The 25,092-nt window shown below is 35.5% G+C and overlaps 1 protein-coding gene across 3 annotated transcripts in view; it reads left to right on the top strand.

Moving 5' to 3' along the window:
* The window catches only part of cnot1 (CCR4-NOT transcription complex, subunit 1), a 149,323-nt gene that overhangs the window by 67,051 nt on the left and 57,180 nt on the right, over nucleotides 1–25,092 (top strand). For 2 of the 3 annotated variants that reach the window (XM_039763057.1, XM_039763055.1), the window contains exons 3-17: nucleotides 1,236–1,343; nucleotides 1,681–1,779; nucleotides 1,977–2,045; nucleotides 2,132–2,186; nucleotides 2,374–2,577; nucleotides 9,173–9,341; nucleotides 9,427–9,553; nucleotides 9,650–9,760; nucleotides 9,845–10,015; nucleotides 16,404–16,531; nucleotides 18,541–18,781; nucleotides 22,331–22,450; nucleotides 22,876–22,998; nucleotides 23,077–23,228; nucleotides 23,380–23,530. In XM_039763057.1, coding sequence (XP_039618991.1) covers nucleotides 1,236–1,343; nucleotides 1,681–1,779; nucleotides 1,977–2,045; nucleotides 2,132–2,186; nucleotides 2,374–2,577; nucleotides 9,173–9,341; nucleotides 9,427–9,553; nucleotides 9,650–9,760; nucleotides 9,845–10,015; nucleotides 16,404–16,531; nucleotides 18,541–18,781; nucleotides 22,331–22,450; nucleotides 22,876–22,998; nucleotides 23,077–23,228; nucleotides 23,380–23,530 — 2,028 coding nt within the window. The remainder of the gene's footprint in view (nucleotides 1–1,235; nucleotides 1,344–1,680; nucleotides 1,780–1,976; nucleotides 2,046–2,131; nucleotides 2,187–2,373; nucleotides 2,578–9,172; nucleotides 9,342–9,426; nucleotides 9,554–9,649; nucleotides 9,761–9,844; nucleotides 10,016–16,403; nucleotides 16,532–18,540; nucleotides 18,782–22,330; nucleotides 22,451–22,875; nucleotides 22,999–23,076; nucleotides 23,229–23,379; nucleotides 23,531–25,092) is intronic. The other variant, XM_039763056.1, reaches the window with a different exon arrangement.

Here is a 25,092-nt window from a genome sequence, read left to right as displayed (position 1 = left end):
GTAATAACGATTTCTCCTGTGCAAAGTGGCAGGGGAATTGCTGTCAACAAAAAGCAGTCATCTGAGAAATAAACTTAAACCTTACTCACTCGTGATTTTTCTGTCCGTATGGTAAATGTTTTGTTGACCACCACATTCTGATTTCAGCCGTTTTGAATTACATCTTGATATACAAAAAGCACAAAGAAAGCCAGCATGTAAATTGCTTTCTTAATCTCAGTATTTCTTTTTTATTTATTTTTTTAATTCTTCTGAACTTTAGCTGTGATATCTTTCACTTGGATGTTATAGATTGCGTTGAGTAAGTAAAGCTGGAAAAAATATTAGTTTGTGTGTTTTTATTTAAGGGTGTAAAGCAAAAAAATGGAAATATTTCTAAGGGGGTGATTCTTTTCTATGCCCACTGTATGTAGACAGTCCGTGCAGGTGTACTTCATAGGGAGTACTGTAAAAGGATATTTGCCATACCTTGATATTGCTTAGATTATATTTTCGGGGCGTTTCGAGTACCTCAAATGAAGCTTTTAAGTCAATACAAAGGTATACATTGTATAGATGCAGTATTTTATATAGGTCTGGGTGATATAATTGTTGATCCAATGTACCTGATGCAGTTGTGCTTCTGAATGCTCTTTAAAATATATCACAGTTCAATTTTCCTTTTGCATATGTACTTTTCTTTTCTGCATGTGGGTCTTGTGTCTTTGCATTGATTTGTGTGTGATACTGTATGTGAGCAGACACCTTTAAGAATATTATTTAGAGTGCTGTACATTTACTCCTGGTTGAGTTGATATAATCAAGAAGGTTGGACAGAAATGAACAGCATCTTCTGCTGTTGGTATAGCAGCAGTATCACAAATGAGTGAATAAGGTGAAAAAACTATTACATGTTCGCAACATAATGAACACCTCATATTGAATCTGAGAGTAGCAGAGTTTTAACAAGCAACTGAAAAGATTAGCAGTGTAGCATTTTCTGCATTTGTAGCTAATCTGTTTAAAAATGTTTGTTTTACAAATGCATTTTACCACTGTCTGTAGAATTGGTCAGTTTTTAATTATCACAATAAGGAATTTTTAACTGTTCTGTCCATTCCTATATTTTCCTCATACTGTATGTAAAGTTGAACAGCTCTGGTTTCAGTCTAGCATGCCAAGTAATATTTTGTATAATCTATGCATCAGCCATTCTGGTACAGGTATAGAATGTGTGAAAATTTCTATTGTTTTAGATTGTGAATCGGCACGGCCCCGAGGCAGACAGGCATTTGTTACGCTGTCTATTCTCGCATGTGGATTTTAGTGGCGATGGTAAAAGCAGTGGAAAGGATTTTCATCAGGTAAGAGCTGAAAAATTTCTTTCTTTTGCTTTTATACTGTGGGAATTTAGTTGACATGTAGTAGATGATGACATTTGTCCATTTAGATACATATACGGAATATTGATAACTGGAATAATATCTTTAGGTATACCTTGTGTTATATCTGAACTACATTACATTTGTTTTCTCATCCCACCTCTGCTCCCTTGTGTAATTGAGATATCGGCATCAGATGCAGACTTTTTTCTTCAGATTTGTGTTTAACCAATGCCATGATCATAGTTTTCCTTTACCTGATGAATCTAATGCAGTGCAAATTTTCTCTTTACCGGTTTATGATGTTCTCTTGTTAAAGACACAGTTTCTGATCCAGGAGTGTGCATCTCTCATCACCAAGCCAAACTTTATCTCAACGCTTTGCTACGCTATTGACAATCCTTTGCATTATCAAAAGGTGGGTGTAGTCTCCATGTCATCCTTTTCCTCCTTACTTTCTTTTTTTGCTCCTTTTGATATTGGTTGTTAAAATTGTGTATATTACATTCAAATGTTTGTTTGCATTGATCCTCTAGATAAACCATGTATTCTGATAGTGCACTTTATAAATTGCTGCTGATGACTCTTATGTAATATTTTTCTATTTCCTGTTAGAGTCTGAAGCCTTCACCTCACTTGTTTACCCAGTTGAGTAAGGTTCTCAAGCTAAGTAAAGTACAAGAGGCAAGTATTTGTAGCTGTTCTTTCTTTTTAATTCCTATTGGCCAATACTAAAACGGGTTTTTTAGTAATAGATATTCTATTTTCAGGTAATATTTGGCCTTGCCTTGCTGAATTCTTGCAGTCCAGATCTGAAAAGTTTTGGTAAGTCAGTTTACCAAAGTCGAATCTCAGAATACATGCAGTTTGTTTTATGTATCTTGAGTTTTTTTTTTAAATAGTTTCCTGGTATGAGTTTAATATGTGCTATTCTGTGTGTTTTGCAGTGTCTTAAAATATTTAATGTATTTTCTTTCTTCACATTTTCATGCTGATTTTTAAACATTTCTAGCAGCCCAATTTGTGAAGCAGAAAATACCTGACCTGCTCCGCTCTTACGTAGACGCGGACGTAGGGGGTAACCAAGAAGGTGGCTTCCAAGATATAGCAATTGAAGTCCTGCACCTGCTCCTCTCCCATCTCCTCTTTGGACAAAAGGGAGCTTCTGGTGTTGGACAGGAGCAGATAGACGCTTTCCTCAAGACTCTTCGCAGAGGTCAGTAGCTAACGCAATAAGAATGTTTTTAAGTTAAGCTTGTCTTAGTTATCTCTGGAAATGGTGTCCAGTTTTAAATGATTTGCCAATATAATGCATGCCTTTTATTAGCAAGATACCACAGCTACTTCTTTGTACTCCTATCTGTCACATACTGCCCCCTTTGTACTCTGTATCAGTTCTTTCTTGCTGCTTTTTACAAGTGCTAAACTCAAAGATTAAACAGCAGAAAACTAAGACATGGATGAAAAGCTGTAGCAGGTGCCACATGTAGTATTGTCCTTTTGTTAGTTTGCGTCTCCTTAAGGTGTACCTCAGGTAATGGGTTGCTGAGGGTTTGCCCCAAAATGGGTAACTGCGTTTTTAAGGAGAAGATACGGTGTGGACATGACAGTTGGGCTGAAGACTATTTAACCTGGAAAGAAAGGGAGAGAGACATTGAGCGGTGAGGTGAGGAGCAACAGTGTGGTAGCGCCAAGAATCTACCTGCAAGCCACCTGCTGGAAGAATGTTAATTTTACACTGGGTTACAAGTGAGATCTTTTTTGCAGTTGCTAGACTGATCAACCAGATCATTTATGCTATTGGCATCGGCTGTCTGCATACTCCGTTGTGCTTCCGGCATTTCATCATTCTGTTCAACTTTGACAGTAAACTGTGAAATTCTGGGGGAAACGGGTTATCTCTGGCGATAGCATCTCACACCCTAATTTTTTAATTTCTTTGTCCTTGTTATGTACGCATTGTTTGGGAGTTGTGTTTAAACTGTTTTGCTTGTTAATATATAAATACACTTTTTTTCTTGCTGCCTTACATTTCTTTAATGCTTTTCATCTTATGCTGATCTGGTGGGGTGAGGGGGTCAAATAGGACGAGTATTCGTCATGTAACCCCAAAAGATTTCTATAAAAGTACTGCTATTACTTTAGTGGTATTCTTATTGTGTTGCTGCCCAGGGCTTAGTTGCTCTCCCAGGGAAGCGGTACAAAACTGGAAAGCTGTCAGATAACTGGAATCTTACAAAAGATGAAAAGAGCATGTAGTAGTGGAAAATTGTTTTTCACAAGAGAATTGAACTCACTAAGCACAACAGTTCCTGTTAAACACAAAGTTCTTAAACATCAGTCAAATTTCCTTATGTTTGATCTTTGTGTTCTTTTCAGGGTTATTGTACCAACGACAATTTCCACAAGAGCTGTCACATTAATTTTGATATTTTGGTGATTTTTTTTTTTTTTTTTAAATAAAATTCAAACTATTAAACTATCAAAACTATTCAAACTTGACATTATAAAATCACACTTTTATTTTGTTAGTTTGTATTTTTATATGATTACTGACCCCTGTTCACAAAGTATTATGGTTATATACTCAGCAAAAAAAGAAACGTCCCTTTTTCAGGACTGTGTATTTCAACAATAATGTTTTAAAAATCCAAATAACTTTACAGATCTTCATTGTAAAGGGTTTAAACAATGTTTTCCATGCATGTTCAATTAACCATAATCAAATAATTAACAGGCACCTGTGGAATGGCCGTTAAGACCTTAACAGCTTACAGAAAGTAGGCATTTAAGGTCACAGTTCTAAAAACACAGGACACTAAAGAGACTTGTCTACCGACTGTGAAAAACACCCAAAGAAAGATGCCCAGGGTCCCTGCTCATCTGCGTGAACGTGCATTAGGCATGCTGCAGGGAGGCATGAGGACTGCTGATGTGGCTAGGGCAATAAATTACCATGTCCACACTGTGAGACGCCTAAGACAGCGCTACAGGGAGACAGGAAGGACAGCTGATCATCCTCGCAGTGGAAGAGCCCAGATCTCAATCCCATTGAGCACGTCTGGGACCTGTTGGATCGCAGGGTGAGGGCTAGTGCCATTCCCCCCAGAAATGTCCAGGAACTTGCAGGTGCCTTGGTGGAAGAATGGGGTAACATCTCACAGAAAGAACTGACAAATCTGGTCCAGTCCATGAGGAGGAGATGCACTGCAATACTTCAAGCAGCTGGTGGCCACACCAGATACTGACGGGTACTTTTGATTTTGAGCCTCCCTTCATTCAGGGACACATTGTGAAACATTTTTAGTTTATTTCTTATGGTGTTGACTCTTAGTGTTCATACAAATATTTACACATTAAGTTTACTGAAAGTAAAAACAGTTGAAAGTCAGAGGACGTTTCTTTTTTTTACTGAGTATATATTTGACTTCCTTCAGTCTTAACAGATTCAAAGATCACCAGGTTAATTTATTTATAAATGATAATACAAAATGAATGTGCTGTATGTTGAATATCCACTATTATAATTATGGAACTCTTATTTACCAGCTAAATGAAAGTAAATACTAAAAATTAAATAAAATGGACAGTAATGCAATTTGCTCAATTAGTGATAAAACAACATTGAGTAATTCACAAAAAAAATTATTATAAAAGCTGTTTTTATTATGTGTAGCATTTCACTTCAGGGTGGAGACAGTGTGAAAGGAATGATGGCTTGTGCTGTGTGAGCGTCTCCCCAAGCTAGGATTTGCCATGTGCTATGGCAATGCAGTGATTATCTTGTACTATACAACATTAAACGAACATTTAGCTTTGATTAGCAGGAACCCATTTTGCCAGGTAGGTGGAGGGCACCTTGCAGATGCCACACATGCCTGCATTGATTCTTCATATGCAGTTGCATATTTTATCTTTAAAAGTTGTACTGGTTGAACTGTTATCCTGGGTTAAACTAAATTTGCAAAGTTCAGAGACATCACTTCTTTTAAACTTTCTTTTATGATCCTTGCTGAATTTGTTTCTCATGCTTATCATAGCCAGGCAACTTGGGTTGTGTTGATGTACTCCTACTTAGATAAGAGTACCAGAGATTTTTTGGATTTTATTTAAAGTTCAGAAGAAGTTATTGAAAATCAAACCGGCCGGTGTCACAGTAATGAATTTTGCATATTGAGTTTTCTAAAATTTTGAATCTAAGTATAGATTACTTTATCACAGCATGTGACTTTGACTATTTACTGTATATTGTGTAGACACTGACATTGAGATTTTGAATATAACCTATGCATGCAATTAATTGCTTCCTCCATTAATGTTGCAAGACACCTCTTGATGTTTCAGTTTGCTTACATTCCGTTTGTTCAGGTCCATTCCGTGCTACCCAAAAAAAGAAGCAGTTCGCATCACAAAATGTAAATTGATGGAGAAATTACATGGGGAGGTGTGAATTATTTAAATATTAACATGTTAAATTTACTTATCAAAACTCCTTTATATTTCAGGACTTTTTCCTGGTTAGCTTCTATCATAATTAACAATGGTAATGTAGAGGATGGAATTATTAAGATCACAATCCAACTGTGAATTTAATCATTTATTTCATTTGAAAAATGTCAATTTATAGGTAAGAGCCTACTTGGCGAAAAAACCTGCCCTCAATGTCTGTGCATGTCCAACACATCCCAAGTGTATAACTATTGGTACTTTGGGGGAAGTGCAGGTACAGAGTACTGTCTCAAATCAAGCTTTGCCACAGATTATGTATACACTGATCCCTTTTTACTCAGTTCTTATTGTGGGGTACTGATTGGCTGTGCCTTGCAGCGATAGTGTGGGGCTGGTTCCATTTTTAAAGTTGTAGCTCCCATCAGCTGGCACCTATTTATTTCAGATCTGTGCAGATTATTTGTTCTTTTTAAATGTTTGTTCTGATTTGTAGCCACGGTATGTGGCTAATTGCATAGCACTCTGCCAGCATGCATCTTGTTGACTTTGCCAAAGTTCCTTAATGTTTCTGCAATTTTGCCAAACTTGCAGCAATGCAAAGTCTGTGGGGTTCACTCATGCCTCTTCTATAGTAAATCTAAAGTCCTAGTTATACCATTTTCTTCCATTGTTGCACTATTTATTGCTTTATTGTATTAAAGTTTAGGTAGCAGTTTTTTTGTGTGAAAATGCACTTTATACTCCTTTTAAACTGCTCAATTGTTCTTTGTTAAAGTACTTATAGTCCATTATCTTTGTCTTGATGTAACTTACACTTGAATTGTTTAGTGAGTCACCAAGGGGCTTTCAAAATAAATATGTACACTTTCGGTATAATCTTTTTTGAGTTTTTATATTTTTCACTTGTCTTATCAGCATTTGAGTGAAATATAATGTCTCGTAATAGATAGTGTGGAAAACTGTTCTAAGATTTTTTTTTTCAGATAAGGAGAACAGATGTTTCAAGGTAAGGTTGTTAATCATGGTGCTGGAGAGTGGTGATGTTTTTCTGGTTGATTAGTACGTGCACAATGTAACTGTATTGTGCTTACTCTGTACACCTTATAAACCTATATATTAGCTGTAAGTTAAATAAAGTAATGGTTCTGGAACAAGGTTGAATAACCAGAAGATCACTCAGTATACATATGTATTAAAAGAGTGATTTTGAAATTCTTGTGTGCTAAACATAATTAATCCTCTTAGTTTACTTTGCACATCTTTTGGGGCTCCCAATTATTTTCAGCATACATTTTTTTTAATCTGAGGCTTTCATAAAAAAAGATATTTTATAGAGCAGATCAGTGTTTTCTTTTGAGGTTCTTGTCTTTAATGCTTTTTACCATGCTAGGTATATTGTACTTTTTGCAGTTTGCAAGTTTCATAATCAAAGGCTAATGTTAACCAGACTTCTGTGCTTTAGCATCAAGCAGGTACTAGGCATTAAAGTGTTTAGAGAAAGTAGTGGGGTGTTTTTTTCCCAGCATTTTTTAATCTGAGGAAAAGACTGAGCGAATGTGCAGTTTGAGAGGCAACAATTACAAAATATTACAGTACTAGTCACTTTCTACCACATTTGTGGATCCTGGCATTGTTTAACAGATCGTATTCTGCTCTTCCAATTTTACACCATTCATGTCCCCCTTTCCTTATAAATATACTGCATACTGACTGTATTTTCAGAATGCAGATTCAGATTTATACTCTTTTCCCCATCCAAAAAACCTATACTGTTACAAGTATACAAGTAATTGGTTGAGGTATAATATACTGTATCTTGAGCATAGGGATGCTCTTTTTTTTTTTATTATGATCTATACCAATCGCTGATTTCATGTTACTAGACTTGGCTGAATACACCAATTTTTCTTTACATAATTAAAAAAAAATTACAGTAAGCTGCTTGCTTTTTGCTTTTTAATAAACTGTAGAGAAAATGTGTTAACTGTTTCTTAACAAAAAAATTAAGTTTTGACTATAAAAGTGCTAAAGCTTTAAAATGGGTAGGAGTGTTATTTTACCCCAATATGGATATTTATTGGATGTTTATTCTTAAAATATATTAATTAGTTCCATATTATGAAGTTTTTAACGGATCCTCCAAGTGAGAATTTTATTTTTCCCAATTTCAATTAATATAGAACACCAGCCACCCACTGGCTTATAAAAGGTGGTTTGGGATTCTTCCAGTTAAGCAACATAAGTCTTTGTGATAGAATTGTGTTATAAAACCATCAAATGCACTACAGTTTTTTTATATACATTTACTGTATGTAGTTTTTTTTTATAGTGTTTAAGATACATTCCTAATTTATGTAGTGTAATTTGGATTAGCATTTTAATTATGCTATATTTCTTATTGCATGACACACAACTGTACAGACACTTAAAGCCACAAATCTAAGTAAATGTTTGTAAGGTTCTTATCAAGAAGATTCAAGGCTTGTATATTTAAGTTTACAAGTGAAATAGACAAATTTTGCTAACATGTTTATTGTTTGCTAAGCATCTGTTTTTCATCTAATTGAAACTGTGAGGTGCTGTGCTAAACAGACTTGTTACATCCACACTCAAGCCGTGTCTGTAAAGGATAAAGTCTGAATTTAGAAAAGGGGGTTTCCTGTCTTTGTCTGATTTCAATTTCATTTCCTCAGTTTATTACTAAAGTTTCATGTAAAAGCCAATATTATCATCTTTCTGCTAAAGTGTGCCTAGCTGAGCAGTAAAGACACTTGCTTGGACTTGGCTACCATAAAAGGAACACTACAATTAAATTATCATAACCTAGAAAAACAGTTGCAGAAAGAAAATTCATTTCCAAGGTTTGCCAATTGACCAATCACCAATCAAGTCATTTGGGGTTTGGACCTACCAATTTTGATCGGAGCAAAATTACATGAGCAGTGTTAAAGGCAACAATTCTGCATATTTAAGATTTTATTTTGCTTTCAGAAAATGTTTTTGCTCAAGGTATTTGATTTGATATACTGTATATAAAAAAAGCTTACCGTACATTGTAATTTGCTAGAGAATTTCAGGTTTGCATTCCTTAATTCTTGATCCCCCCATCTTTCTTTAGTGTCCATTATGTTTTAACTTGTTGTAATAATAATCTGTTTTCCTCATGAGTTAGCAAAGTTAAAGAAAGCAACAGGTTAAAAGTTTGAAATTATGAAATGAGTTAAATACCCATTTTGAATTCTTCTGTATTTATGTATTTCTCATTATATTTTCAGTGATCTTGAGCTTACTAGTTTTGTCTTGTGTAACATTTTCATTAATTTGTACATTTAGCATTTTATGCATATTTTTAAAAATTTCAGATTTTCCTCAGGAGCGCTGCCCTGTGGTGCTTGCACCACTGCTTTACCCTGAAAAACGGGACATTCTGATGGACAGGATCCTACCAGATTCTGGAGGGATAGCTAAAAACATGATGGAGAGCTCCCTTGCAGATTTTATGCAAGAAGTGGGATATGGATTTTGTGCAAGGTAGTTTAAATTGATCAGACACACAGCTTTAAGAATTTTTATTTTGGGATAGTGTGTTTTTGATGTTATTTTTGCTTTAATTTAGTCTTGATGAATGCCGTAACATCATAATGCAGTATGGAGTCAGAGAGGTAACAGCATGCCAGGTAGCCAGAGTTCTTGGAATGATGGCACGCACTCATTCAGGGTTATCTGATGGTATTCCTCTTCAGGTAAGAATGTGTTTGTTTGACCTTGTCAATCTCTCTTACCTTAACCATTGTACTTCTGTGGTGGATGGTTGTTCTTACTCATTTAATATTTTTCAGTCAATCTCCACCCCTGGCAGTGGCATCTGGAGTGATGGAAAGGATAAAAGTGATGGTTCCCAGGTGCACACATGGAATGTGGAAGTACTAATTGATGTTGTGAAAGAGCTGGTAATTTTGTCTGTGCTTAACAATTCAGTATTTATTTAAATTTTGAAAGTGCTTTGCTTATTTAAACCTATTTTCTTTATTTAGAGCCCCACTTTAAACTTTAAAGAAGTAACATATGAGCTGGACCATCCTGGATTTATCATTCGTGATTCCAAAGGCCTTCAGATAGTGGTGTATGGTATCCAAAGAGGCTTAGGCTTAGAGGTATTCCCAGTAGATCTGCTCTACAGACCTTGGAAACATGCAGAAGGCCAGGTATAAATGTTAATGTTTGTCTATTTGTGTGTTCAATCAATCAATCAATCAATCAGTCAATCAACATTTATTTATATAGCACATTTTCATACAAAAAAATGTAGCTCAAAGTGCTTTACAAAATGAATAGAAAAATAGAAGACACAATAAAAAATATAAGTCAACATTAATTAACATAGAATAAGTAAGGTCCGATGGCCAGGGTGGACAGAAAAACAAAAAAACTCCAAAGCTGGAGAAAAAATAAAATCTGTAGGGTTCCAGACCAAGAGACCGCCCAGTCCCCTCTGGGCAATCTACCTAACATAAATCAAACAGTCCTCTTTGTATTTAGGGTTTTCATGGAAGGACCTGATGATGATGGTCACGTAGACTTCTGGCTTTCAGTCCATCAATGTTGGTGCATCATGATGCTTTGAGTAGGTGGTGGTGGCAGGCCGCCACCACAAAGAAACCGGAAAAAGAAACAGAAGAGAGAGTAGGGGTCAGTACAGATTTTAGAGCCACTGTGAATAGTTATTATGATGAATTGAACATACAGAGTATCAGTATTAAGTTCAAGTTAAGTTATAAAAGGCCATGTTAAAGTAATGTGTTTTCAGCAGTGTTTTAAAGTGCTCTACTGTATTTGCCTGGCGAATTCCTATTGGCAGGCTATTCCAGATTTTAGGTGCATAACAGCAGAAGGCCGCCTCACCACTTCTTTTAAGTTTAGCTTTTGGAATTATAAGGAGACACTCATTTGAAGATCTAAGGTTACGATTTGGAATATAACGTGTCAGGCATTCCGATATATAAGATGGAGCGAGATTATTTAAGGCTTTATAAACCATAAGCAGTATTTTAAAGTCAATCCTGAATGACACAGGCAACCAGTGTAGTGACATCAAAACTGGAGAAATGTGTTCGGATTTTCTTTTCCTAGTTAGGATTCTAGCAGCTGCATTCTGCACTCGTTGCAAATGATTTATGTCTTTTTGGGTAGTCCTGAGAGGAGTGCGTTACAGTAATCTAGTCTACTGAAAACAAAAGCGTGAATTAATTTCTCAGCATCTTTCAATGATATAAGAGGTCTAACTTTGCTATGTTTCTTAAGTGAAAAATGCTGTCCTAGTGGTCTGATGAATATGCGATTTAAAATTCAGATTACAGTCAACAGTTACCCCTAAATTTTTACTTCCGTCTTAACTTTTAATCCTAATGCATCAAGTTTATTTCTGATAACCTCATTGAATCCATTATTGCCAATTACTAAAATTTCAGTTTTCTTTATTTAGTTTGAGAAAATTACTATTCATCCATTCAGAAATACCAGTAAGACATTGTGTTAGTGTATCGAAAGAGTGGAGTCATCAGGTGCTATTGATAAGTACAGCTGTGTGTCATCAGCATAGCTGTGGTAGCTCACGTTGTAACCTGAGATAATCTGACCTAACGGAAGCATATAGATTGAGAAAAGCAGCGGACCCAGGATAGAGCCTTGTGGAACACCATATCGGATATCATGTGTCTTTGAGATTTGATTACCACAACTCACAAAGAATTTTCTCCTGCCAGGTAGGATTCAAACCAATTTAAGACACTGCCAGAGAGGCCCACCCATTGACTAAGGCGATTTCTAAGAATATTGTGATCAATGGTGTCAAATGCAGCACTCAGATCTAAGAGGATGAGAACAGATAAATGGCCTCTGTCTGCATTTACCCGCAAGTCATTTACTACTTTAACAAGTGCAGTTTCTGTGCTGTGATTTGTTCTGAAGCCTGACTGAAATTTATCAAGAATAGCATGTTTATTGAGGTGGTCATTTAACTGCATAATGACTGCCTTCTCTAGAATTTTACTTAAGAAGGGCAGGTTAGATGGGTCTAAAATTTTCAAAGGCAGAGGGGTCAAGATTATTTTTCTTGAGCAGGGGTTTAACTACAGCAGTCTTAAGACAGTCTGGAAAGACCCCCGTATCTAATGACAATTTAACTATGTCGAGAATATTGTCAATTAGCACGTCTGATATTTCTTTGAAAAACCTTGTTGGTATTTGGGTCAAGGACGAGGTGGAGGGTTTCAGTTGAGAGATTATACTATGTAATTCAGGTAAATCTATCCTGGTGAAAGCATTTAATTTGTTTATAATGGAGTACCGGGGCTTTGGAGGTTCTGCAGTGTTGGGGAGATATACTATGTTATCTCTAATATCATTAATTTTTTGATTGAAAAATACAGCAATGTTCTCACAGGTTTCACTGGAAGTATTCTGGGGCATTCCTTTGTGTTACCTGGGTTTAACAGACGATCAATTGTTGAAAATAAGACTCTGGGATTACTAGCATTGTTATTTATAATATTAGAGAAATAGCAGCCTCTCAAGACGGACTGTGTTATTGTATTCTGTTATTTTAACCTTCAATATCTCATAATGGATAGTTAGTTTAGTTTTCCTCCATTTACGCTCAGCTCTATGACATGTTCTTTTTAAATCAGACACTCTTTGGGTCTTCCATGGAATAACAATACTAGAAGATTTTTTAACTGTCTTTTCAGGTGCAACTATGTCAACAGCAGTTCTTACTTTAGAATTAAAGTTTTCCACTTTACTATTTACATTATCCTCGCTATTATAGTTGGCATTATAAACGGACTGATTGCTTAGAATGTTTGTAAGTTTTAAAGCTGCTGATGAGTCAAAGAAGCGTTTTTTAACAAAATGCTTCTCATGAGTGTTTTCTATCTTTATTTCTATATTAAATAGTAGAAGGAAATGGTCTGATAGACCAATATCAATGACCTGCTTTATATCAACTTTAAGTCCTTTAGTAATCACTAAGTCTAACGTATGACCTGCTTTATGTGTAGGCTGATTAACGAGCTGTCTCAAATCAAAAGAGTCCAGGAGGTTCATGAATTCTTTTACTTTTGGTCACACTGATTGTCGATATGAAAGTTAAAGTCGCCGACTATTAAGAGTGCGTCATAGTTTATAATTAAAATTGACATTAAGTCAACGCATTATATTTAGGAGGTCTATACACGGATAATACTAGAACGTGAGAATCTCCATGAATAACGACGAGATACTCAAAGGACTTAAATTTACCAAAACTAACATCTTTACATTTTAATCGCTCGAGTAAATGTTTGCCAACCGCCCCTTTTTCCCTGGCGGTCTGCACGAGTAAAACTGTAATCCGGAGGCAGATTCGATTAAAACAGCCGCCATTGAGTTAAGCCATGTTTCATTTAGTGCAATAAAATCAATGTTTCTATCACTAATAAGATCGTTTATAAAAAATGTCTTGTTAGTTAAAGCTCTGACATTTAATAGTGCCATATTTAATTTTTCTGAAGGGCAGAGCTGAATTTTGTGTGTTATTGGTAATCGGAACAAAAATTAAGTTATTTTTGTTAACGCCGCTCTGTGTGTATTTTTTATGTAATCTACAATCCGTTTTTATAGTCTTAATGCAGTGTTGATCTGAAGTAGTAATTTCAATTAAATTATTGGTGTTTATGCCGCACTGCCTAGATTTTTACGTGCATTAAGATTTGTTATTAGATTATTAATGTTGTGCACTTTAACGGAAGACTCTGTTAAGCCATTATGTCCTATCAAAGCAGTAGCATTATGGAAGGGGTTAAAGTAGAAGTAGACGGTCATGATAGACAAATTACCTTAGCGATGTTTTCGGAGAGGACCCGGGCGCCAAATCTATTCAGATGCAGTCCATCCCGCTTGAAGAAGCACTGCCTTTCCCAAATAGATCCCAGTTGTCTATAAACCCGATGTCTTGAGTCTCGCAGAAGCCTCTCAGCCAGTTGTTTAAACCCAGCAGACGACTGTAGTATTCATTCGATCGTCTGACGAGAGGTAGTGGACCCGAGATGAAGATTTTTGCGGATGGGGTCCTCTCCTTGTGTCTTCAACTAGTGCTGCGAAGTCAGCCTTGAGAACCTCTGACTCGGTGCCTTATGTCGCTTACGCCGCATGTAGAATAATGGATCCAATTGCCCTCTTGTGTTTCTTGTAGAAGGTCGGCGCCTGCCTCATCACATCTCGAACTCGAGCACCGGGAAAACAAGAAACAAAGGATTTTCGATTAGGGCATGTGATATTCAGGTTTCGTACAATCGAATCACCTACCACGATTACATCACCCGGGGTTATAGGCAGACTGGGGACGCGAAGAGGGTCGAATCGGTTCTGGATTGGGATGCTCGCCTGTGCCGATGGAGGAGTTCTAGCCTTGAACCCCTGTCTGCAAAGCTGAAACCCGTTGAGGTCTTCATCAGCGTCGTTGTTGCTCCTACGAGGCGCGGGGGTGAAGCTTACTTGCCCTTGGACTTGAGCGGCACGAGGTGGGGTTGATGTTATGCCGACTTCAGTTGTTGAGTGTGGTTTGTCCAGCAGCCGAGCCTTCAAGTCTCTGAGGTACCTTCGTCTGGACAGGAGTTTCTGAATCTGTTTGTCGAGTGCCTGGAGTTCTTCGACGGCGGCAACGCGATTCATCTCACTGTCAGCCATTGTCTGCTTCTACTTCCGCTTCGTCACCTAGGAAAGAAAGAGAGAAAGTTAGTGTTAGTATATTCATTCAGTTTCTGGGGTGTGTGTGTGTGTGTGTTTTTTTTGTTTTTTTTCTCCCCAAGTTTTCCTGTGCTTTAATGGGCTTCTATAACACATTTGTTGTATGGTAGAGGTATAACTTGTAAGTCAAATCAGTCATATTTGTATCAGTAAATAATTTTTTCCCATGGTTACTATATGGTAAAGTCATAAGTTGCTGTTGAGGTGTGTGTCTTCTCTAACAGCGCAATATCAGAAAGTGTAAGTTGTTGCTATTTAATCTGTTGGTGTGTACAAATTGCATGATTTCACTTAAAGCTGTTACTACTTAAAACATTGTGAAAGCAAAAGATCTTAAAACGACAAATATGGATTCAGCATTTTTATCAAAATATCTGGTGACCAAAAAGCATTAGTATGCTATTTGTGGAAATTTGGAGTATAGATTTGTTTAAGACACCTTGGAAGAGAATTATTGTTTGATTTCACCATAACCTCTTTCTCCACAAATAATTAGATCCAGCAATGTGCAGTTATTGGCAGATTTCTCTGCCTTTTCCACCATGTTATCTGTATTCCAAGTGATTTGCTAATACTGTACATACAAAAACAGTGTCTCAAAGTCTTCAGTGCTTTACAAATCGAAGGAAAATAATTTTCTTTACAATATGAAGTTTACAGTCATGGGCCACACACAAATTGACAATTTGCACCAGTGCTCTACATCATTATATACTTAAGTTGTTTAAACATCATGCCTGTATTAATCTAACACAAAGCAACAATTGGCAGCCAACACATGCCATAGTTCAAGCATTGTATCAAACCACTTTTAAACCTTCAAGGTATTGTAATTTTCTGTGTAAGATACTGGTGGTTTGCTTCACTTATGTTTGGATGCAGTATATATAGGTCTATGAATGCATTGAGATGAGAAACAGAAAATTGACAGTTCAGCCATTTCTTCATTCAGATTGGGCGATTTAACAATATTGTAACGAGCATTGAGATGTGTGTGTATGTATGTGTGTATATGTCTATGTATATATGTGTATGCGTGTGTGTGTTTGTATATATATATATATATATATATATATATATATATATATATATATATATATATATATATATATATATATATATATATATATATATATATATATAAATTATACACATTTTGGTTTTTTTTTTTTTGTTAATCCCTCTGGGACATACACATTTATTTCTCAGTTCAGTCTGTTGTTTATGGCTATGTTTAGCTGTTCTGGGATATCCTCTGTAAGGCTCAGTTTGTGTTTCTTGTGGTCACTAACTTCTGTTGAGGTAACTGCATACAGACATCATGATTTCACATTTTTTTGTGTGCATTGTTCTAATCTTTGCTTGATTATCTGTTTTTGATTTGATATACTTTGTTAGTCTCCAAATGGAAATTGTCTATTTTTCGTATTAATTACTTGAACATTGCTTTATATCATAAGCCTGGTGTGTAAATCTGAAAATGTAACACATTTTAAATGTACTTTAACAGGATTTTAGTTTTAATCTTAAGGATAAGTTTGTGAAGGTTTTGTAAACTTGCCTTTAGCAGTAGTTTCAGTTTTGTGCCTGTTACCAAATTTTATTTAAAGCATGATTAAAAAGTGCTAAAGTGCATTTCAGTGTACATTTTTTTGATAGTTTCTCTCTCATTGTAATTCTGTTTTAAAACTAAAATAGATATTATTGGGGAAACTTACTGTTAAATGTAATTCGGTTTAGCAGTAGTTTTTAACTGCTGAGATAAGTGGTGATACAAACTCATTAATTCAAACTTTTCTGCTTTTAAAGCTTTCATTTATTCAGCATTCCTTGGCAAACCCAGAAATATTCTGTTTTGCGGATTACCCATGCCACAATGTTGCTACAGATATTTTAAAAGCTCCACCAGAGGACGATAATCGTGAGATTGCAACATGGTAAGATTTCTAATAAAATTAAGTGCACGTGCACTAATTTGTTGATAGATTATAGAATTCAAAAATTTTTTTTTATTCCATTAGGATAATTAGAAGTATATTAATATTGATCATGCATGCAGTATTTTAAAACAGCTTTATGTATTTTTGCCTTTCATTTAATAGAAAAAAGTTACTACCATATTGTCTGTATTAAAGCAGTTATCTAAATCAAATGTTTAATTTTAAGTATTAGAAGCTGTATGTACATTCTTGTATGAAATGTATTCAGTGTTAATGGGAACTTAATATACTTCTCTGTTATCCATGTATATTTTAACTGTTTTTATAGAGTTCTGCTGGAGCTTGTTTTATTGTTAAAGCTCACTTATCCTTACTATGCAGGCACACAGAGTATACATAAAACAGTTTTCACATTCTTACTTGAGGGGGGATGCATTTGCTTGCTTGTAGCTATCATATTAATGTGCCAGCCAAAGGGTGTCTTGAACACACCCTTTCACAAAATATCTTGAACCTCAACATGACAAGGGTGTGCTAAGTTGATGTGCTCTTCACTGATTTTAACATATTAATTAATTTAATTAATTAATTAATATAATGTGACATTTACCATAGATGCGTTTAAATCGGGTCTTGAAACCCAAAAAATTGATCATAAAATCAGACCCCCAACTTGTATGTCCATTCAAAAATGCAACACTTAATTTTTATTTATTTTTTAACATCTTGCTTCCTCCAATCTTGCACCAGTTCTTCACACATCAAACTATGTTGCAGCAGCACAGTTACCAATTTCTTTCTCCACTTCAACTTTTAATTTAAAACCAGCTTCATGTTTTCTTTTGATTGAACGCTCCATCATAGATAAGGGATAATGACCTTACGATAACGGTGTATAAGGGTGTGAGATACAAAAAACGCAAATTAGTGAAACGTCGCTTCGGAATAGTTTGGGTATTACCATGTGGTCCCGTAGGCGCAATCCATTGGATAAAAAAAGGCAGTGTGCTCTGTGGGTACTCTCTCAGGTGAGCGTTAGCATATCATAATCTCTTGGATCAACAGTGTGAGTTTTCCGCATTTGACTTATATGACTGACATTATAAAATACCAGAAATTATATGGTAAAACCAAGTCCTGACTTGTCCGAGGGAGAACTTAAATTCAAGTATATCCGTGTAGTATTTTTTTTTTTCCTGTATCGATTAGCAGTGCCCTTGTTATACATTAACTTATTACATGTCTATTACCAGGCTGGAAAATAGTTTAAAAACACTGTAAATAGATTAACGACTGTGTAATATGATTGGATCACAAGCAAATTTATTACATTTTTGTTGTAAAATTTAGATTGTGAAATTCTTCACTTTTTATTTTATGCACAAATTGAGATTGTGGAATTTACCTTGGCATGAAGTAAAACATCATGCTTTAAGCACCACCTGTCTTGTACCCTGGAGTTTACAATGGTAGACTACCTAGTTCTTCAAGTTAAAAAGATGAGTGGAGCTAAAACTGTAATGGGATTGCATAATAAGCTTACAGCTGTGAAGGAAAAGACTGATCTTCTAACAAGACAATAGGAAATCTATTTCAGTGATACTAGCAGCTTATCAACCAAGTAGGTGATTAGGCTGTTCCTTGAAATGTTTGAGTGTCATATTATGATGTTAAAAATCCAGGACATAGCAATGTTCTGAGAAAATCGACACTACCTGGAAATTATCAAATTTGCAGTACAGTTTTGAATATATAATTTGTAATGCACATTTAAATATGTTTAGATATGAATGTGGTAGGCCGAGCTAAACACTATTTATAGAAAAGGGGAGCTCTTTAAATGAGCTGTTGGAGTTGTGTATATTGAACTTATGATAATATACTTAGTACTCTGTTGTATGGTTTTAAATGTATTTGACAATGTTTATTAAAACTTCCTTTGGGTTTACTTTTTTTTGTTTTTTTCCTTGTTTCTGCGTTTTTTTCCAACCTTTTCTTTACAATAGGAAGAGTTTGGACCTGATAGAAATCCTCCTACGACTTTCAGAGGTGGGACAGTATGAGCAAGTGAAGCAGCTTTTTACGTTCCCTATCAAGCACTGTCCAGACATGTTGGTTCTGGCCTTACTACAGATCAGTACCTCCTGGCACACATTACGTCATGAACTAATATCAACTTTGATGCCAATCTTTCTTGGCAATCATCCCAATTCTGCCATCATTTTGCACTATGCATGGCATGGACAGGTAAAATGCATTTTTGTACCTTATCTGTTTTAGCCCTCAAGTAACTTTTACATAGTAATGTTTAAATCGGCATTACTTGTAGGGTCACTGTAAGTGCAAAACTTTAAGCTACTTTGCAGTAATTGGTTTCAGAAATCATATAAATGTGTGTTTATGGGTAATTTATTGCATATTTCATTATCATTCATTGCTCAATTGCTCCCCCTGTTCTGAATTAGGAAACATGATACACTGATGCCCAAATTTCAGAATCATGGACAACACCTTTACCTTCCATTGATAAGGCAAATTAATCAGGAATTTGTGTACTAGACCTCAAGCATTACATTCAAACCCTGCTTTTCCACTTTTATTTATTTTTTGGTTTGTCTTAGTCGTTTGTCAGTAATTGCATGAATGTGTGTATTAAGAATGTAGTTGCATTAAACGAGTTAAATGTATGCATTGTGTAACATTCAGGTGTGTTCGACTATGTTAATGTTTGAGTGTTTCACATTTGTTTACTTATTCAGAGTGTTCTCATTTTTGTTAAATATTTTTGTAACAATGAGATGCATTCTGTTATTAGTAATATTGAATATAATTACATGTTAGTAGATTTCATTAAATACATGCCTTTTAACAGTACTTTACAAAACAGCTCAAATAGGCTTATGGTAGCTCAATAGCTTTTTAGACATCTGGTTCAAGTGATGTAAAAGTGGCATTGAATGATGTGTATTAGTTGAGAGCGGTCTGTGACTAATTGTTCCGTTTTCTTAAACAGAACATTTTTGAAAGTATACCCAATAGTACAGTATTTGCAAATGCAAAATAATATATCTAACCAACAATACCTTAAAACCACTACCAATTTTACTATAACAATGAAGGAAAGCAAGTGAACTTCCTCATCTAGCTATTAATATTACTTAAAACACCGTTATTTTTGCAAATTATATAAAATAGTAAGAACTTGGAAAGGGACTTATTTATTGTATAATGGAAATACGACGCTCTGAAAATACAGTGGTGCCTCATACTTCAAACAATTCTAATTTTAAACGTTTCATGGTTTGAACTCTAACTTCAAGAGGAATTAAATTCAGAGTTTGAGCATCACCTTCTATGTTGGAACTGCGTGCACAGTGGAAAAAAAATGGAACAGATGGCACCACTTATGTAGTGATTTTAAACCTAATTTATTGCATGCTTCTGTAGTCTCTCGTTGACTTTGTGAAAGCCTATGTTATGCTCATGTGTTTTCATAGCATTTTTTCGCTTTATTTTTGGTGTATTTGGTTACATTTAAAATAAAACCCTTATCTATCGACCATGGTCTCCTCACAGGGCATCACCACCCCTCACTAAGGGTACAATAAATGCAGTTTTCATTTTATTATGCAGAATTTACATATATTATTTTCATATTTTGATTTATTATTTAGGTCATTTAAAGAATTAATTTAATTATGTGTATTTACTGTTTATCAAAATAAATATTGTTTAGCTTCTGGAAACAGGTTAATTCACTTTCCATTATTTGTAATGGAGAAAAATTGATTCAGACTTCAAACAATGCAGAGTTCAAACGTCTTCATGTACCAAATTAAGTTCAAAGTAAGGGGCATCACTGTATATGGAAGCAAAGTGGCTCTTCGGTTACAAATAAACTGCAATGTGCAATCAGTCTGTTGTATGTTATACCACGGAGTAATCAGCGTTGCACAAACTGTAATCCTGTCCTTGGTATTATGATGATCAGCGTCACTTTCATTTCCAAACTCTTCCTATGTTTATATAAGTTAAATCAGAGGCACTTTTCCTGTGTAATTAGTTCAGACACCATTGATTGTCACTTCTTTTGAATTATAAATTGCAGATAATCTTAGTTCAATCTACTCAGTCTTGCATATGTTTACACAATTTTTTCCCTTCAATTTTTTTTTCAGCAAAGTTTTTTTTTTTAAACTTGAAAGGTCACCTTACCTAAAGCAGTAGGAGAAGGATGCTGCTGTGTGAGCTGTTTACGTGCACGTCCTCTCCTCAGTGTCTTATTCACTTGCATTGAGCAGCTGTGGGACAAATAAGAGGAAAGAAAGTTAAGAGGTTCAAGCAACCTATTTCAAAGTAAAATTGAACCTATAATCTCATTTGTAGAATGAAGTCACACTGAATATTTCTAGTTTAAGACAGAAGGGTTTGTAAAGTAGCTAATGCTTTTCATTGGGATATTTGAAATTTCAAAATTTTGCACAGCTCAGTTTCTTCAATTTTCATTCAGATATCTCAGACGGTCTTGAGATTTTCTTGAATCTACAAGCACGCCACATTCCAACAGAATTGATCAATGGGGTGGTCTGAGTTGTTTCAGATAAATAGTTGGGGCTATTACAATAGTTGCTTCATGTGTTTTATTTACATGCACCTATAAACACATGGACATAGTACCCAGGTAGTAAATTTGATCTGTTGTTAATTTCTAAGCCGTCTTTGCTTGAGCTATTTCAGTTTTGCTTTACACACATATTCTTTGTATAACAGGTTATACCTCATAGTTGTATTCTCACACAGGCCTGACATTTTAATTTTGAGGAAAGCTATTATGTACTCAAATTGCTAAAGTAAATGTTGTAATTATTGCTGTTCATCTCAATTGATTTGTTACTGCACACATTAGGAGAAAATAGATGTTTGTGTGCCAAGTTTTGTCTTGAAATTTTACTCTGCTGTTAGTTTAAATTTGTTACAGTTGCATTATAATCCTTTTTGGATAGGACATTGTTACATGATGAAATTGTGTGGCATTGCATAAGGTTATGGGAACTAGTTTGATGTTTGAAAGACCGTTATCGTGTCTGTCTTGAAGTTTCATAAATGTAACTTTGGAAAAATAACTTGAGTAACTCAAGCAGCATTTTCTAACAGAATGAATAATTGTGAAATGCCAGGACAGGTGTAGATTAGTGTTTCGCTCTTAGGGATGTATGAATTATTAAAAACTTTTTGAATCCAGATCGTTATCAGTTTAGGAACTTTCATCAAAATATGCAAGCAGGAGGTTGATTGTTTCTGCCTGTTTAATGAAGTGGTCTCTAAACCCCTGGTATCAAGTATGAAGCCCAAAATGGCTGTCCAGTTAATAATCATCCTGTTTACTCTATTAAGGCAGATGCATCTTCCAGTGGTTCAGTGACCTTAGTTACTGTAAAGTGAATGCTGCATTTGGTCAATTGTACTTTTTTCTCTGGATGCGTGACTATAAGCTCCTTAAATTCCTCTTCTCCCCTGACCCCATCTAACCAATGAATTCCTTCATTTTTAACATTGTATATAGTGAATTTGCAAATGTCAGCACATCTCGCAGCATTTGGTGAAAGTCTTTGTATTAAACAGTTTTCCATTGAAGTTTTCTTCCCTGCAAGTTTAGCATCTAATTACACATGAATATTTTTATGCAATGTCATACCCAATTTACCTTGGCTCAGCCATGCTTGAGTCACCCAATTCTGTATAGCACAAAACACTGGTGAAAACTGCACTTTAGCTATGTGATTATTCTTTTTTTAGGGCCAGTCGCCTTCTATCCGTCAGTTAATCATGCACTCAATGGCAGAATGGTATATGAGGGGAGAACAGTATGACCAGGCCAAGCTTTCCCGCATTTTGGATGTTGCTCAGGACTTGAAGGTAATCAAGTAGGACTTGTGTTAACAGAGTATATTGCATTTTTATCTTTGAGGATTTAAATGTCAGTTGCCTGACATGAAGCTATAATGATGGGGAAGAAATTCAACATTTTAAAATTTCATCCTAAACAATATTAACAGAATTAGATTATTTTTAGGGGACTAACCACTGTAGCTATGATGGATACAATACTTTAGAATTCTTTCTTGACAAATGAATTTTTGGTTAACCCGTATAAAGATTAACTTTAGAGTTTAAAGGATATAAGGGTCTTGAGAGAACAGAAAATTAAATTGTACTTTCAGTAGTATTCTTAGTTTTGAAAGTATAACATTAAGAATAATGTAAGCATTTCCAGTATAGGAAAAATGTTTTAGTCCTCCTTTGGTTTTTCCATGTTAAAATGGTGAATTTTCTCTCTCCAGTCTTTATCCATGCTGCTAAATGGTACTCCATTTGCCTTTGTTATTGATCTTGCTGCACTAGCGTCTCGTCGAGAATACCTCAAATTAGACAAATGGTTGACAGATAAAATTCGAGAGCATGGGGTAAGTTTTAGAGCTCCATCAATGGTATCTTTCATTTTTTTTCTTTGTTTGAGTACTTTTTTTCTTTTTCTTTTAAAGGAGCCATTCATCCAAGCCTGTGTTACCTTTTTAAAAAGACGCTGTCCTTCCATCATGGGGGGATTGGCCCCAGAAAAGGATCAACCGAAAAGTGCACAGTTGCCTCCAGAAACTTTGGCAACAATGCTTGCTTGTTTGCAGTCCTGTGCTGGGTAAGAATTTGTGTTCATGAAAATATTTGTAAATAGCATTATTAAAAACACTTAAGCGCATCAGTATCCAACAGTTAAAACATCATTTCACTCATGTGCATTCCATTGTGATATCAATATTTTCAGTATTTTTTTCCCCCTGTCATTTTAGGAGTGTTTCTCAGGAGCTCTCAGAAACTATCTTAACTATGGTAGCGAACTGCAGTAATGTCATGAATAAGGCTCGACAGCCACCTCCAGGAGTAATGCCAAAAGGCCGGGCTCCTAGCACCAGCAGTTTAGATGCTATTTCTCCTGTGCAGGTATGTGTCTCCACCTCCCAGCTTCATTTAATGTGCCTAAAGTAATTTTTTTAGCAGTCTTATCATTTGATAATGGCTTAATCTAACTTTAAAAAGGTTAATTTAATTTTGAACTGATGGAAATGTTTTCAAAATAATTTTGACATGTAATGTAAAAGCTTCCTGAGATTTATCTTGGAATTAGCATAAGTATGCTTTTGTTTCTCATTTTGCATGAAGTTCCTGCTTTTTACATAGTACACAAGTTCTTATAATTTTGTTATGCCATGTATTATTAAAAGATGGTGCTGTAAAGATATTTTCTCATAACAAATTTAAAAGCCTACCTTTAGTAAGCAGGTAATCCATTTTAGGTCCTTGTCATATTAATGTTTTGTTTATTTGTAAGTCATTTCAAAACTTTTATATCCATCCATCCATCCATCCACCAACCCGCTATATCGTAACTACAGAGTCAAGGGGGTCTGCTGGAGCCAATCCCAGCCAGCACAAGGCAGGAAACAAACCCCAGGCAGGGCACCAGCCCACCGCAGAAAACTTTTATATACAAATACTTTATACACTGTTTCAAGAATGAGAGGTGCAATTAACAATGGAAAGGCTTCTGATGTGCTAGGAGAAATGACAGAAATTGAAACATAGAATGGCATGGTGGCACAGTTGTTGTGCTGCTGCAATAAGGAGACTGGGGTTCACATTCCAGTTGTTCCTGGAGTTTGCATCTTCTCTCTGTGTCTGCCTAGGTTTTGTCTAGGTGCTCTGGTTTTTCTCTCACAGTCTAGACGTGCATTTTTAGTGAAATGGCGTTGCCAAATTGGCTGACTTGTGTGTGTTTTTCACCCCTCAGTGGACTGGTACCTTGTCTTGGTGGTAGGTCCTGCCTTCTGCCCAATGATTGTTGGGTTAGTTGGCTTAGGAAGGTGAATGGATTAAATGTTTTAGACCATTTAAGGTTCACAAAATATTATCTAGTACATTGTTTAAAAACATGAAGCAGCTATTTTAATTTTAAGCAATGCTATTCTGTTTTGTGTAAGTTTTAGTCCTATGTTTGTTATAATTAATACATTGTATAGTGCTGTGTCTTCCTAGTAGTAGGAAGAGACTAACTCTGGTCTGCTTAATATTTCTGTTTAGCCATGAAGCCTATGTAGTGAGCCAATATAAGGAAAAGTGAAGCAGACACTTCTACGCTTTAAGAATTGGGGGATAATGAGTGGATAAAGTATAAGATTAATTTTTACACAAGCTAGAATGTTCTAGGGATGAGAATACTCGGATGTAGTACTATTCTGATAACTTGAGGCAGGATCATTTTGACTGTTTCATATTAAGTATTCAGGGCTCCAGATGGTCTCCGATGTGACTTGATTTTCTATTTTGCGACTAGTTTTTTCATTCCAGTCGCCAGTGGCAACTCTCTCTCAATCTAAGAAAAGTTTTAAATTTAAAGCAGCAGAAACGGCTTTTAATTATGTGCGAACACTCTCAGCCCGCGTCTGCTTTTCCTTTTACGCTGTCAAGTGATTATAGCCAAACAGAAGTGAGGCATCATCTGACAT

This window comes from Polypterus senegalus, chromosome 9 (assembly GCF_016835505.1).
Source record: "Polypterus senegalus isolate Bchr_013 chromosome 9, ASM1683550v1, whole genome shotgun sequence".
In the NCBI taxonomy this organism is placed as follows: Eukaryota; Metazoa; Chordata; class Cladistia; order Polypteriformes; family Polypteridae; genus Polypterus; species Polypterus senegalus.
The sequence above is the reverse complement of the archived record's forward strand: the minus strand, read 5'-3'. Positions and strand labels throughout refer to the sequence as shown.